This window comes from Diceros bicornis, chromosome 39 (genome assembly GCF_020826845.1).
Source record: "Diceros bicornis minor isolate mBicDic1 chromosome 39, mDicBic1.mat.cur, whole genome shotgun sequence".
NCBI lineage: Eukaryota > Metazoa > Chordata > Mammalia > Perissodactyla > Rhinocerotidae > Diceros > Diceros bicornis.
In genome coordinates, this window is record NC_080778.1 from 16,617,527 (window position 1) to 16,632,480 (window position 14,954).

Consider the following 14,954-nt stretch of genomic DNA (forward strand, 5'->3'; position numbering starts at 1 on the left):
GGTTCTAGTAAACTAGTCATTTTCTTTTTAATGAGCAGATTAGAGGGCATATTTCTAATCTTCCTAAGGCAATTGTACTGCATTGGAGCCTCCGTAATTGGAGGAAAGGCTTGTCTGAATCTCTGAAATGACTGAGTATTGAATTTTTTTAAAGAATGGCTATTATATTATATGAAGGATATACAGTAATTGAAAATCACCTAGCCAACTTTCTCTAATCGTCTGTAGGAGACTGAAATTAATGAATAGATCAGAATGAATTGTATCAATGGTTTGTGAACAGATGCTTCTAATATCTCATACAATTACAGAAATTTTATTCCTCAAAGGAACACAGAGATCATTAGACCACCTCTCTTATGTATAGATGAAAATTTGAGGCCCAGAAATATGGACTGACTGGACCAAGGTTACGTAACTACGTAGCAGCAGAATCAAGCGTAGAATTCGTGAATCTGGTTTGTAGTCAGGAGCAGCCAGCTTGCATGTACCATGATAATTCCTCCAGGTTTGACTATGGTTTGCTAGCTTAAGTCAAATTACACTCAACCTGAAATTCTGCTGCCTCTTCATTTACTTAGCAGTTTATCTCTTTATTAAAAATGCAGAGGGGGCCAGCCTGGTGGCGCAGCGGTTAAGTGTGCACACTCCGCTTCGGCAGCCGGGGGTCTGCAGGTTCAGATCCCGGGTGCACACCGACGCACCACTTGTCAAGCCATGCTGTGGTGGCGTCCCATATAAAAATCTAGAGGAAGATGGGCATGGATGTTAGCCCAGGGCTAATCTTCCTCGGCAAAAAGAGGAGGATTGGCACCAGATGTTAGCTCAGGGCTGATCTTCCTCACACACACACACACACACACACAAAATGCAGAGGTGGGGCCAACCCGGTGGCATGGTGGTTAAGTTCGCAAGCTCTGCTTCGGCAGCCCAGGGTTCACAGGTTCGGATCCCAGGCACGGACCTATGCACCACTTGTCAAGCCATGCTGTGGCGGTGTCCCATATAAAGTAGAGGAAGATGGGCATGGATGTTAGCCCAGGGCCAATCTTTCACAGCAAAAAGAGGAGGATTGGCAGATGTTAGCTCAGGGCTAATCTTCCTCACAAAAAAAAAAAAAATGCAGTGGTAAAACCTAGCTCCTCTTTAGATTTATGATATGTGAATTGATGATATTGTACAATATTTACCTTTCCTGGGAACCAGATCTACTCTATGCTGTCTACTTTCTGTGGTCATATTTCGAGTTTAAACCTCATTTATTTTATTACGTATGTACATCTTTCCCATATTTAGGATCAGTAGTTCTGATTATAATTAACTTAGTATTTTTTCAAAAGAATAGAAAATAAATCATTATTGAAAGTTTTTTTTTTAAAGTTTTGGAAGCAATTTTAGTTTTAAGTGGATATTTCTTTGGGAGTACATGAAAGATTAGGTGGGTAAGCTTGGAATAATAAAATGTGATACCATATTTATTCTGTTCTAAGTAAGCCAAACTTAAATGTAAGCTTTACTGAGAATTTAAGGCCTTCAAAATGAAACAAATTCAAATGCAATTAACTTATCTTTTGCTTTACCCTCCCTTAGCCAACTCTATAACAATATTATAAAACTTTGAGTCATTAAGGAAAATAAAATTTAAAATTCATGCACAAGCCAACATCTATTAAATTTTAAATGTTAACAGTTAGGGAAAAACACCAAAGAGATGGAAATGGGAGAATTGGACGCAAGGATAATTTGGAAAGTTGCAAGTGAAAAAGAATTCAGATTAGAGCAAGTTAAGGATAGGAAGGCCTCATGTTACGAATATATTGTGTTTTAAAAGATCATTTATAAGTTGTGTTTTTTAGAGTTCAAGTTCAAGCAGGGGAACAGTGTCACGTTTTAAGTAATTCCTCCTGCTGGCAGGTAGCTCAGGACAGCTCGGTTCTATAAGGTGAGGACGAGGCCTCCAAAGAGATCTTGGATGGTTACCTGGGAGGGAAAGCAATATGCAGGGTACTTTTCATATTGCAGGCCATTCTCAAATCCTAGAGTTCCACATTTTCAGAGATGAGAGATGCTTAGGGGAGTTTTGTGAACCTAACTCATCACATTTCATTCTACTGCAATTAGATTATAAATATCAGAATTTTCTTTCAAAACCAGAAGCACTAATAACATATTTGGTTACAAAATCAAAGTTTTTAGTGGCCCTAGATGATAGAAGTTATGAAGAATATAGGAGTCCAGAATAGGAAATCCAATTCAGATTTGAAGCCACCCTCATGAGGAGAGAATAGTGTATCTAGGCAAGAAAAGCAAAACTAATATAAGAGAAAAAACAAGTCATGTTACACTTTCTTACTAAAATGTGTGGTTAACACTATAACCCACAAAGAAACTTATTCTATTCGACCCTAGACAGACCAGTTCTAGAGCCACAAGTTAAATGTTGAAGAAAATTTAATAAAGTAGTACCAACATTTTTTAAAGGTAGAAAACACAGAGATAGGAAGAATGAACTAGAAGATCTGAGATTTTTTTTTAGCCTGAAATTGAGAAAGCTTAAGTAAAATTTAGTATCTCAAAGTACATGGACAACCTTTATACCAACAGTGATGGCCAGATAGTTTTCATTTTTCTAAAAACGAAGTGAAGTGGGCTTAAAACATAGAAGGGGCAATTTAGATTAATATGTGGAATGATTTGCTAAAGACTAGGGCTGTTTATTGTGAGGGAATACAGTACTGAGAATTTATGGAGTACAGTTTTAAAAAATATTTTTAAATGACATAATTTTATTTAAGTGGCTTACGATTCTAGCTAAAATAACCCAGTTTTGTTCGTCCAGAGTGACTTATAATTCTACCTGAAGACAGAGGTTATAAATCAGCTTTGCCCCTCATTCTCTCCTGCTGTAACACACACAAGATGCTGTCACATGCTGCATCCATTACTATGTTTGCTCAGAGTGTGGGACCATTCTCATTGCATCTGCTTCCCTACACTCCCTTCCCTCTCATGTATTCAGGGAGAGAGTAAATGACAATGACCTCATAGATATGCCTTCAACGTGTGCTGAGACATGAAAACACTCACCGTTTGCAAACTCTAATAGTTTAACTGTTATTAATTTTTAAAATTACTTGCAATAGACCTGGTAACAAATCATGGCATGATATTTGAAAACCTCTGCCCTAGATCACTTCTCAGGGCTCACGGTCATCGAGTATGTATACACTGGTTGATTAAGTAACTACATCCAGGATAACAGTGTTCTTCCCTATGTAATTATTTCTTCACTAGGGATGAGTTCAACCTGAAATTGACGCTTCTCAGTAATCAGTGGCAGGGAGTAATTCGCAGGGCCCAGCAGAGGAGAGGCATCATCGACAGCCAGATTCGCCAGTGGCAACGCTACAGAGAGATGGCAGAAAAGCTTCGTAAGTGGTTGGTTGAAGTGTCCTATCTACCTGTGAGTGGTCTCGGAAGCGTCCCAATACCGCTGCAACAAGCAAGGACCCTCTTTGATGAAGTGCAGGTAAGGTGCAAAACACGTTTTTAAACCTCTTCTCCATTTCCACTGCACACTTTACCGTAGCCTCCGTTTTTCAGAAGGATTCTGGAGTGACATTGGAGTGGGGACAAACATTGTTCTCAAATGTCAACAGAAATATACAAAATGATTGCATTGCAAGGTCCGTATTTAATGATGAAAGTGTGGTAAGGCCCAGCCTCTCACAAAGAATACCTCCACTTCACACACCAAGGCCTTCCAGCAGCTCACTGAATCCCAGCATGCATGGAAAGGCAATGACAAAGAAAGGAAAACTTTGCATTGATTATACACACATTGCTTATATGTGTATAATGAGTATGTTGTATACACGGATGGATAATGCAATTTAAACACGTAGCTTAAGTTTCCAGAAAAGAAAAGAGGCTCAGTCCTGTTTGAGCTCTTTGTCCATTCCTGGTCTAGTCCTTTACTTTCACCAACCTGGGAATTTGGGACTCCAGCCTCTTAAACAGATACCTCCTGCTGTCATTGGTCCTTCCCAGTATATTTCATGGGCTCTTCTTCCTCTGAAGGTCACTGTTCTCTGCTTCCTTCTCTGAGAGACCTCATCTACACACATGGCTTCAACGACCCCCTACTAGCAGAGAAAGGCCAAATTGGGATCTTCTGGTCACATTCCCCTCCCGAGCTTTCGACTCATGTATTCAACTGCTTGTTAGATTTATATCTATATGCGTCACAGACATAATATATTCTGTGGTTTCCAAGAGAGCCTGTGATTTCTGGACCAACAGTTCTCCATCAGTCCATATCCCATGTTCCCAAGCCGAGGAAGTGTTATCACCAGCTATTGATCTATCAGTCAGGAACCCTAGAGTCACTCCAGAGCTATACTCTTCTTTTTCTCTCCCTCCCCATGTCTAATATGCCTCAAGTTTCCATCCCTACTGCCAATGCCTTAGATTAGGTATTCAAGATTTCTTGCCCAGATAGACAATGGCTTCCTAACCTGTCCTAGTATATCCAATATACACCCTTCTTCCATTCCATTTGCTACCCTACTGCTGAGTGCTCTAATCCAAACACACCACTTCCTTGCTTAATATTCTTTTGTGAATCTCGGTCACTTTTACAATAAAAACCAAATTCCTATGCAAGGCTTGGTCTTGCCTTATCTTCTACCACTCTTTTACATACATCCTATATTCCAGCCATTGGAAACTACATCCCGCCTCCTGAATTCACATCTCCTACAGTGAATTCATCCATCCTCATTTCTCTGTGTGGAAGATGTCCTCTCTCTGACTCCCTCATGACACCAGGTCCCTCTTAATCTGGTTGTGTTCATATGTCTTTCAAGACTCATGAAGCCTTTACCACTTTGAAGAAGCCTCTCTGTGCAACCCACAGGAGTTAGATGCCCCTCTGTGTTCCCTGTGCATCAATCCCATAATCAGCTTTCATATTGCATTGTGACTGTATTTAACTTGGGAAGGAAACTAAGCCTCTCCCTCTTGAATTCTCATTCATTTGTACATCGCTTCATTCATGCACAAAGTACTAGCTCAATAAATGCTCATTGGATAAAAGAGGGCATGCTATATGTGCAAAAATTTAGGGTCATTTAAAAATACTCGTAACAGGGAAATGGCGAAGAAAAAGCATGAGAAAGTAAAAAGCTACGGTTCCTTTCAGTTCAAAGAAAAAGTGTTCCTGCGACAGCAAGGCAGCTACATCCTAACCGTGGAGGCTGGCAAGCAGCTCCTGCTCTCGGCCGACAGTGGGGCCGAGGCCGCCTTGCAGGCCGAACTCACTGAAATCCAAGAGAAGTGGAAATCAGCTAGCCTGCGTCTGGAGGAACAGAAGAAAAAACTGGCCTTCTTGTTGCAAGTAAGTTCAGCTCTTTCCTTCTACAGACATGATGCTGTTTCAAGAGCCCTTTTCAGAGTTGGACTTCTTCCACCATTGTTACCCCGCAAATCAAAGATTGCAAAGATCATCGAGTCATGCCCTACCGTATTTGATCTCCTGTGTCTGATTTAAGACTTCGTCCTATCTTGCATGAACTAGAAAAGTTTCCCAATTGTCAGTAGTTTGTCTTTCAGGAAAATCCTCCAACAAATTTGTTTTAAGTTGAATAAGACTGTCCAAGCGATGAATTCTGATTAATGGCCGGTGCTAAGCCAGGAGCCAAGTAATGACTTTATAAATCCAGACAGGAATGCAAAGAGTAGATTCCACTCCCTAATCTAAGACTCTAAAGTGGTTTTCAAGATTGAGATCTCTTATTTTATAGCAAGGAAAGGCCTATCCAAGAAGGTACTCTTGATTTGATCTCAGCTTATCCAAGCGAGTTGTTATGAGATGAAATCTCCAGGAGGTGGGTTAAGCCTTTAGTTGGATATAGACAGAATACTGATCATACAAGTAGTTTAGGGAAATGTAGGTTTATCCAGACCTCTCACAATATACTTTTCTCCCTCACTTTCCAAGTCCATATGTAATAATTAAATCAGCAGCTGAAAAAGGGAATGGGCTCTAAACTCAGATAAACCCAAGTTAAAGCGATAATAAATCGAGGAACCTGGTTAACGCACCCTGTCTAAGCCTCAGTTTCCTCGTCTGTAGAGTGGGTATAATTATACCTCTTTCACATGGCATTGTGAAGATTTAATGAAATAATGAAGGTAAATTGTGTCCAAGTATCTAGTACGTATTGAACACTCAATAAATGATGATAATTATTGTTGATATTATTATCATTTTAAAACGTGAACACAGCTAAATACTAACATTTTATATATGTTGATAATCACCAACATTCTATGAGATGATCTATTAAATTTGACCCATCACAATTTTTGGATCAGCAGTAATAACTAAAGTTAATGGAACACATTTTGCTTTTTTCAGTGCTTAAAATCTGCACACCCATTGGGATTATTCTACTGAATTTTATTTAATAATATATTACCTTCTGTTTGGGAAACAATCAATCAAAAATGCCACTGGCCATCTGTTAAAGAACTATTATTTGCACATAGCACAATTCATCAGTAATACAATATGCCTGATTATTTTGTGCTTTCAGGAAAGGATTAAAAACATTGTAACTCATTCTGTAGAAAACATATTAATCATATATTTTCATTATATGTGATGTGATTTTTGGATTTATTCCCAAGACTTAATAAGGCGAGATGGCTGAGTCATTGCAATTACTTTTCTTGTTGGTCTGTTTGTTGGCGTGTAAAACATTTACTTTGATAGATTTGCAGACCATGACATTCAGTTATTTCCTTATAATTCATGTCGTAAAAAGACTTGGTTATAGCTTCAGAATCCAAGCCATCCTTGGTAAGGGGAATCCCTATTCTTCTCTTCTCAAAGTTTATTTTATTTTGAATTATACACTAGGTCCTATTTGCCTAAGAAAGAATTTATGAAATTAAATTCTAAGGTTTATAAAGCCTCATTTTAGTGTATTTTTTCACCACAGGTAGAATGCTTATCCATTTTCTTTTTTTTTTTTTTGTGAGGAAGATCAGCCCTGAGCTAACATCTGCCAATCCTCCTCTTTTTGCTGAGGAAGACTGGCCCTGGGCTAACATCTGTGCCCATCTTCCTCCACTTTATATGGGACGCCACCACAGCATGGCTTGCCAAGCAGTGTGTTGGTGCACGCCCGGGATCCGAACCAGCGAACCCCGGGCCGCTGCAGTGGAGCGTGCGCACTTAACCGCTTGCGCCACTGGGCCAGCCCCTGCTTATCCATTTTTAGCTCTTAATTTAATGCTCTCAGTAAATATGTCAAAAATACTGTCGTTATAAGTCTATGCCCTGCATGTTCAGCTACTTCACTATCACCTCTTAATTTTATTATGAAAAATAAGAAGCTGGCCCTTTCTCTGTTAAATCAACGAACATTTATTGACTGCATGTTGAAAGATTTCAGAGTGTGTGATGATTTCATTGAGAATGCTGCTCCATTTAAGCAGAAAGAGGATCTTTTTGCCTACCTTCACTAGCTTAGTGTTAACTAAGTGTAGCCTGGGAACACAGAAATCTTTTAATCGAGGGGAACTGGAACAAATCTGTCCAAGACAGACAATTTTGTTTGTTTTTTCTGATGAATGGGAAGAGGGAGTATGGTTATGCACTCTAGAAAGTTCCCTGAAGTAATTTTAAAAATAAATGAGATTCTTGGGCCAAACTCTTGGTTCAGTTAGAAACCAAAGACATTTTGAGTAGAGAGGAACCTTAGTCAACACTTCTTACAGAAGACAGTTGTAATGGCACCTGTGGGTTGCTGTGCTGAAAATATGGCATCAGGAGAGAAGCTAGAAAGAATGCGGGCAGGAAAAGACCAGTGATGATGAAAGAGAGAACGTGAAGGAAAGTGTAACATGATTTGGCACCATGCTGACTACTACAAGCAACTCTAGTTGTCTTTCTTTGGAGATCAGTAATTTAAGTTGCAGGGAGTGCTGGCACTGGGGAGGGTGATGCTAGAGCGGGAAGCCAGGAGCAGGGGATACTAGACAAAATTAAGAAGATTTGTTTAGTTGAATTTAATTTGCATTGGCACTGAGTCACCAGATATGAGTTAATTTGTAGATAGAGTTCTATAAAGCATCAAATCTCCATTATGGTTCCTTTTTTTTCTTTTACTTTTTTTTATTAAAAAAGAAATACATGTATCTGATTAAAAAAAATTCAGGTAATAGTTGAAGTATGTAGTGTCAAAAATGACATTTCCCATACATCACTACCCAAACTCTATCATCTTCCCTACAGGTAACCATTGTTACCAGTTTGGTGTGTAACTTCCAAAACATAACCACATAATGTGTGTTTTCTTTTGTCAGTATGTAGAGGTCTAGAACATTCTACATTGCCACTCTCTACCACTTATCCTGCTTTATTCTTCTTCAGAGCACTTATCAGTACTTGCCATACTAGATGTATATTTTTTAAATTGTGCATTCTTTCTCTTCTTCCATGTGTTGATTTGTTTGGGTTTTTCTGTATTATATATTTCACCCTTTGTTACATACGTTTCAGCCTTATCAAGATAAAGCCAGTCAAATGGCATGCCTTTCATAGTTGTGTGTTTCTACTTCTATAACAATTCAAATTTATATGCCTCATGCTATTTATATATTGAATTGAATCAGAGTCAGGGTTATATTATTTTTACATTTCATTTTACTTCTCTTACTCAAACGTATTCTCATCCTGAAAGAGATTCCATATCCTCTTTTCTGTCTCTTACAGTACATTTGAGATAGTGTAGACATTGGTGCCATTACGGGTGGTGGTAGGAAAGAGGCGAAGTACTGTAATTATACTCCCACCCCTGCAGATAGATTCAGATTCATATAACATTTTTGAGTACCCATAATAGTCTGAGCATTGTAGTTGGTACCTGGACACCCATTGCTTCCTTTGATTCTCCAACCGTTATAGAGAGTTTGTATTATTTCCATTTTCATAAGGAAAACTGAGACACAGTGCATTACCTGCTCAAGTCACATAGATAATAAGTATGAGTCAGTTTAGAATTCAGCTCTCCTGATGCTTCCTACCACAGCAATGGCTGTGAACACACCTTCACCTTATTCATCAGTGTAACTTTAATTCTTTCTCTGGGAATTAATGAGTATTTTTTTTTTTTTCCCAATGTCCAACAGCAACAAAAAAAATCCATGAAATTTCTTTCTCTTCTCTTTATAGGATTGGGAAAAATGTGAGAATGGAATAGCTGATTCTCTGGAGAAACTGCGAACTTTCAAAAAGAAGCTTTCCCAGCCTCTACCAGATCACCACGAAGAGCTCCATGCAGAGCAAATGCGTTGCAAGGTAAATTTCGGATTGAGATTTAGCTGTCACCTACCTGTGTGCCTCTGCTGTAATAAAGCCCTTGAAAGCATAACCCAGTCGAACTCCTATGGCTGTCTACATGTAGATGCAAGTTCCTGGTAGATTGCATTATAGCAGACAACCGTGGTGAAACATGGTGATTGATTTATTGCAGTTGATGAAATCACACGAGTTTATGGATTACTTTGAATAAGTAAATGAACATGTGAAACACAACAATAAAAGATATTTGAAAGCTGAGTCAAGAACAATAAAAGCAATCTTTTTAAAGCAGCGACACTGGAGAGTCATTCTAACAGAAGAGTCTAGTTTACAGGAAGAAGAGTGAGGCCCAGCATCCTGGAAATTCTGTAGGTGGTGGCCCTTGGAGGAACACATTCTGCCCTCCAGAGTTTTCTATAAGGAAAACAGGAACTGTAAATAGCTGATCTCAGTTACTGCACAGAGAACATAGTCCTTCCACTACTCAGGGCCCTGACTACTTAAAGATTATGATCAACACTTCAAATCACACTTGGAAGCAAATCGGTAGCTAATACAAACTGCTCCCTGCATCGTAAGCTCACTGAGACCAATGTGATTTAGTGGCTGTAGGATTTGTTCTATTCACCCCTGTGTAGCCAAGTAGAGTGCCCGAACAGCAGTTCTCTGCTGAGCAATATACAGATCAAATCAAAACTACCTTTAAAAATGCTTTTTCCCTCCAAATCATACATGCCCTGGTGTTCCCCAGTCATTTCAAATGACAGCACTAGAGTAATTCTGTTTAAAACTTCACACATACTTAAATGATTTGGATTTTAATCAGAAGTTCTCTGCTTCACTTTGGCTAAGAAGTCGTAAGCATTTAAGAAAGATTAATTTTTAAACAAGTTTAAAAATCATGAAAAGTGTAGCTATAAGAATTTTTCTTCACTATTAAAATTTAAGGATATTCTTTGAAACTTGAAAGAGGGAGATTTAGGGAAAATAAAAGGTAGTATACTTTACATCATGGATGGTAAGTGAGTGGAATATTATCTTGAGGTGTAAATTCAGAAGTATGGAGACATTAAAAAGAGTTTGTTTTATATCTGTGATTGTAAATTTATAAGAGATGATTAAAGAAAACCGATAAGCAGGAACAAGCATTATTGGGCCAATCATTGTGCCAATGATTATATCAGTGTTATCTTAGTTGGAGTGAACACAAGCTGATAAGGACAATCCTTTTACTTCCCTTTTACAGATGTGAAAACTGAGGCTTCTAGAAGTTTAGTAACTTTTCAAAGTTAGTAAATATCAGGGTTGCTTGAATCCAAAAGCTATATTTTTCCCACATGGGCTCATCTAATGGAGTCCGTGAGTCTGAAATAGTAGGTTTCTGGTGGTGGTGGTATTTGTTTCTTTTTTAGTCCATACACCAAGTCTAGTGTTTGAGTTGGGGCTAGAAATTGGTATAAAAAGAGAAAAATCTTTACATTGATGTGACAGTTTAATATGTCCACAGATATGAATGTTGTATATTTAATATACCTAGATGGTTTGGTCTTTCAGCCAAATACCGTTACCATGAGACCTCATCTTCCAAAATACACAACAGTTACAAACACACCCTGCTATTAAGTTTGGAGAATAAAAGGATGCATTTTGGTCCAGCTCTTTGCTACTCTTCCCCAAACCACCCTTAGCAGCAAAATGAAGCAATTACCTGGGAAATTCAGGCTAAACCTTGTTTGCCTAAATCGCCTGGGAAGTTAGCCTCAGACAGTACCGTTTATTGCCTTTGCCTTTGGAAACCTGTTTCCTGTGTGAAGAGACAAAAAGAAAGGGAAAAAGCCATGTGAAATACTCTATTGATATACTAAATTAGCTGGAATCTAAAAACATCAACAGTTGGCAAAGAGCAAGAGTTATGTAAACTGCAAAACTGGTCATCTGTTCAAAGCATTGCGAAATCAAATGTCAACTCATTTGAATATTGTTATATGGATTTTTTTTTCTTAAATCATTCCCAAAAAGGACAGAGTACATAATTTTCTTTTAGGAACTTAAAGAAATCTCTTCTCCTGTAGAAAACACGTTTAGCCCATTATTTTAAATTGAGGAACAACAGCAATAGATCTTTTCAGCTATTACATTATGTCTATATCACAGAATGTAGCCATTGGTAGTGTTTGAAGATGAAAGTTAAATCTAGTTTGTTTTTTTTTTTTTTTAATATTTCTTTAACGTGATAGTAACTCAGGACAAAAAGAAAGGCTGGGTTAGGAGTTGATGACGTCAGTTTAAAAGTTAAGAAGATCAATGCAGTGATGAAACTTCAACTTTGGAAAGACAATCAAAAACGATCGATGAAACAGTAAATAGATGGTAGGAAGGGTCTGCAAGCAAACCGGAATTTTATCAGAAGAACTTGGCACATTATCAGATTACGTAGGAAGCCTATAAAGTGGATACCAAGTTAGAAGTTCAAATAGAATGGGACGGAAGGGTGATTGCATCAAGAGAGGATTCCAGATGCACTTCAGAAATTGTTGATGATAGATGTCCTTGGCTATTCAATTTTTGTTTTAACCTAGGAATTGGAAAATGCAGTTGGGAGCTGGACAGATGACTTGGCACAGTTGACACTGCTGAAGGACACCCTCTGTGCCTACATCAGTGCCGATGATATCTCCATCCTGAACGAGCGCATGGAGCTTCTGCAAAGGCAGTGGGAAGAGCTATGCCACCAGGTAAGACAAATTCTAGACTCACCATTAGCTCAGAAAGATGGAAAACTTGGAGACGATTTGGAATGTCAAATGGCTTGACCCGCATTTGGACCCAGCCCATAACTCACAGTATGCACAGAGGAACATCTCTGTGCTTATTACGAGAATAGTTCAGATTAAGACAATTATATCTCAACATTATATTTTAGATGCATCCAAACTGGATTCTCTTTCTGTCTCTTTCACTGGCTGTCAAAATATTTTTAAGAGGAAACACAGTTTTGTGGTTCATGGATGTGGTTTTGCTAGGTAGATATTGATGGTCTCCTTCATACTTTAAACATGTAAAAAGCCATTGTTGTGTTTGCAATTTTAGCTAATACTGTGGAGCGGATTTTGTACATGGAACAGTTATTGTTGCCATTGAGTTACTGTAGTTGTCTCCTAGTAAATCATGGGTGTCTGACATTTTTAGTCATACTTTATTCATCTGTTAAGTACCTTCTTTGTGCACAATACCTTAGAAGAGATCCCAGATTGGATTTTCATTTGGAAATAAAAGGAAAAGATTGGTGGAAAAGCAATAAGAAGACATCTGAGGCAAAGAGAAACAACATAGATTAAAAGCCCACAAGCGAGGAAGGAGCTGTGATTGAAGGCCTTGAGATCATAGCCTCCAGGAAGCAGGGACAGTGTCTGTCATGTTCCATCCTGTACCCGATTGCCTCGCTTGGCACATAATAGGCTGTGACGCATATTTGATAAATGAATCAGTCACATTAATTATGGTGAATTTCACAAGCATAGTAGATGTCCCTACCATCAAATTTACCACTGAGCTGAAACTAAAATCAGTCCGAAGAACCTATATAGTGAAGACAAAAACTGGGTGGGAACAAGATAAAACAATATGTAAAGATGTAAGCCAGCTAAGGGCTGTGTGGATTGCAGAGAATAAACGAAATGCTTGTTGAAGAGATTAAATCTTTTTTTTTTTTTTTAAGCTTCAGTGCATGGTGGTGTATCCTAGTTGTTAGTTTAGTTCTCTATGTGAGCCGCAGCTGTAGTATGACACCTGGCAGACAGGTTGTGTGGTTCCATGACCTGGAAATGAACCAGGGCCGTGGCAGTGAGAACGCCAAATCTTAACCACTAGACCACCAGGGCTGGCTCTGAAGAGGATAAATCTTGAGTTCAGTGCTGAGATGGGGAGTGGAGGAGGCAGATTGGTGTGGAGGGAGCAAGCAGATGTGTTGGATAAGGTTGCAGCTTGAGAAAAGACACAGGAGCAGAGCAGACAGAGGACATGGCTGGAGAGAAGCAGGTGTTGGAAGGATGAGGAAGGGGGTTTTGAGAAGGGGCCTCTTTGTGCCTTCCCAGTTTCAGGCCAACTACGCTACCCTAGAGATCTCTTCTCTTCCATCCTCCCCACTGTCTCTGACTTCAGGGGTCTTATCTTCAGGCTTCAGGAAACATTAAATACAGTTTAAGAGGCTCATAGCTTCTTGCTTCATTTGACATCAACAAGAAATCTGTTGGTAGGTAAATTTCTCTCTGCGTTTAGATGAAAACTCAGCTATTTCTCAGACCGTGAACCAAAGGAAAACTCTGGAGCACACCTGGTAAATGTGTGAACAATTTCCTATGAATATATACTTTTAAAAGGGAGAAACGTAAGAGATGATTTTCATAAATGTGCTGATGATTTGAGGTCAAAATTAATTTAGCCACTTTTCACAGATCTCCACATTCTCAGTGAACACAGCGAGAAACTGACATGGAGTGTGATAATGTTAATCACGCTTTATTCTTCCCTGAATTCTTTAATCCCAAATCAATACCTTAAATTATCATATAATTTTTTAATGTACATATTTGATCATGGCTTATCATATGAAGTGAAAGATATTTGGTGGGTACAAATAATGGAAAATTATCACATCAATATTCAATTACTTTTGTGAGCCTTATTTATTTGTTTTTCTTAAAGTTGAGAAAAATCTAGCCTCCTTATAGTCTGGAAGTCAATACTTTTCAGCACGTTACATGAAATGAATTAGACTAGATCATTTCTCTGGCTAATTGATATCTGTAAAGCCTTCGGAGAGATAACACTTTAGATATTGGCTCCCATTTCCTTCCCAAACCTGCCATGAACTGCCCTACCCCAAGACCCTGCCCAGGCCCTTCTTCCTGCCTGGACTGACTATTCCTTCCCTTCTGGTTTCCTAACCCATCTGCTTCCAAATTCCACAACCTTCTGAGGCCATTGCTGGAGATGCTCCCACCTCAGTATTTTCCTGGTCCTCTGAACTTTGATTTCCCTTTTGGTCTTGGCCATCACGTGACAGTGCATTGTTCCTTTCTTCCTTTTTAAAACTGTCGGTGTCTTTATTTCAAGTCTATGAGGCTCTTGAGGACGAAGACCATTTCTTTGTATCTGCAGTGCCTAGAACAGCTAAGTGTTTGTATGTACTGTTAATAATGAAGACAAGACTTCAGAACATTTGTTTTATGTCTTTGTTCTTATGCTCCTCTAAATATAAAATAATGACAGGTTTCTGAATATTTTGGAAGTTAAGGAGATTATGATTATGCAATGCTTTTTGTTTTAGGAGAACTGGTACTATGTAAAAATGCCGTGAGGTACAAAGGCTACAAGCTTCCAGTTATAAGATGAATAAGTTCTGGGGATCTAACGTACAGCATGGGGACTATAGTTAACAAGACTGCATTATTTACTCGAAAGCTGCCAAGAAAGTAGATCTTAAAGGTTATCACCACAAAAAAAAATGGTAATTATGTGAGGTGATGGATGTGTTAACTAATCTTGTAGTATTCATTTCATAATATATATGTGTATCAAA

At 38.6% G+C, this 14,954-nt stretch overlaps 1 protein-coding gene across 4 annotated transcripts in view; it reads left to right on the forward strand.

Annotated features, from left to right (window-relative positions):
• SYNE1 (spectrin repeat containing nuclear envelope protein 1) overlaps positions 1-14,954 on the forward strand; it is a 430,148-nt gene that overhangs the window by 348,944 nt on the left and 66,250 nt on the right. For all 4 annotated transcript variants that reach the window (XM_058534130.1, XM_058534127.1, XM_058534128.1 and 1 more), the window contains 4 exons: positions 3,295-3,529; positions 5,204-5,398; positions 9,245-9,370; positions 11,953-12,108. In XM_058534130.1, coding sequence (XP_058390113.1) covers positions 3,295-3,529; positions 5,204-5,398; positions 9,245-9,370; positions 11,953-12,108 — 712 coding nt within the window. The remainder of the gene's footprint in view (positions 1-3,294; positions 3,530-5,203; positions 5,399-9,244; positions 9,371-11,952; positions 12,109-14,954) is intronic.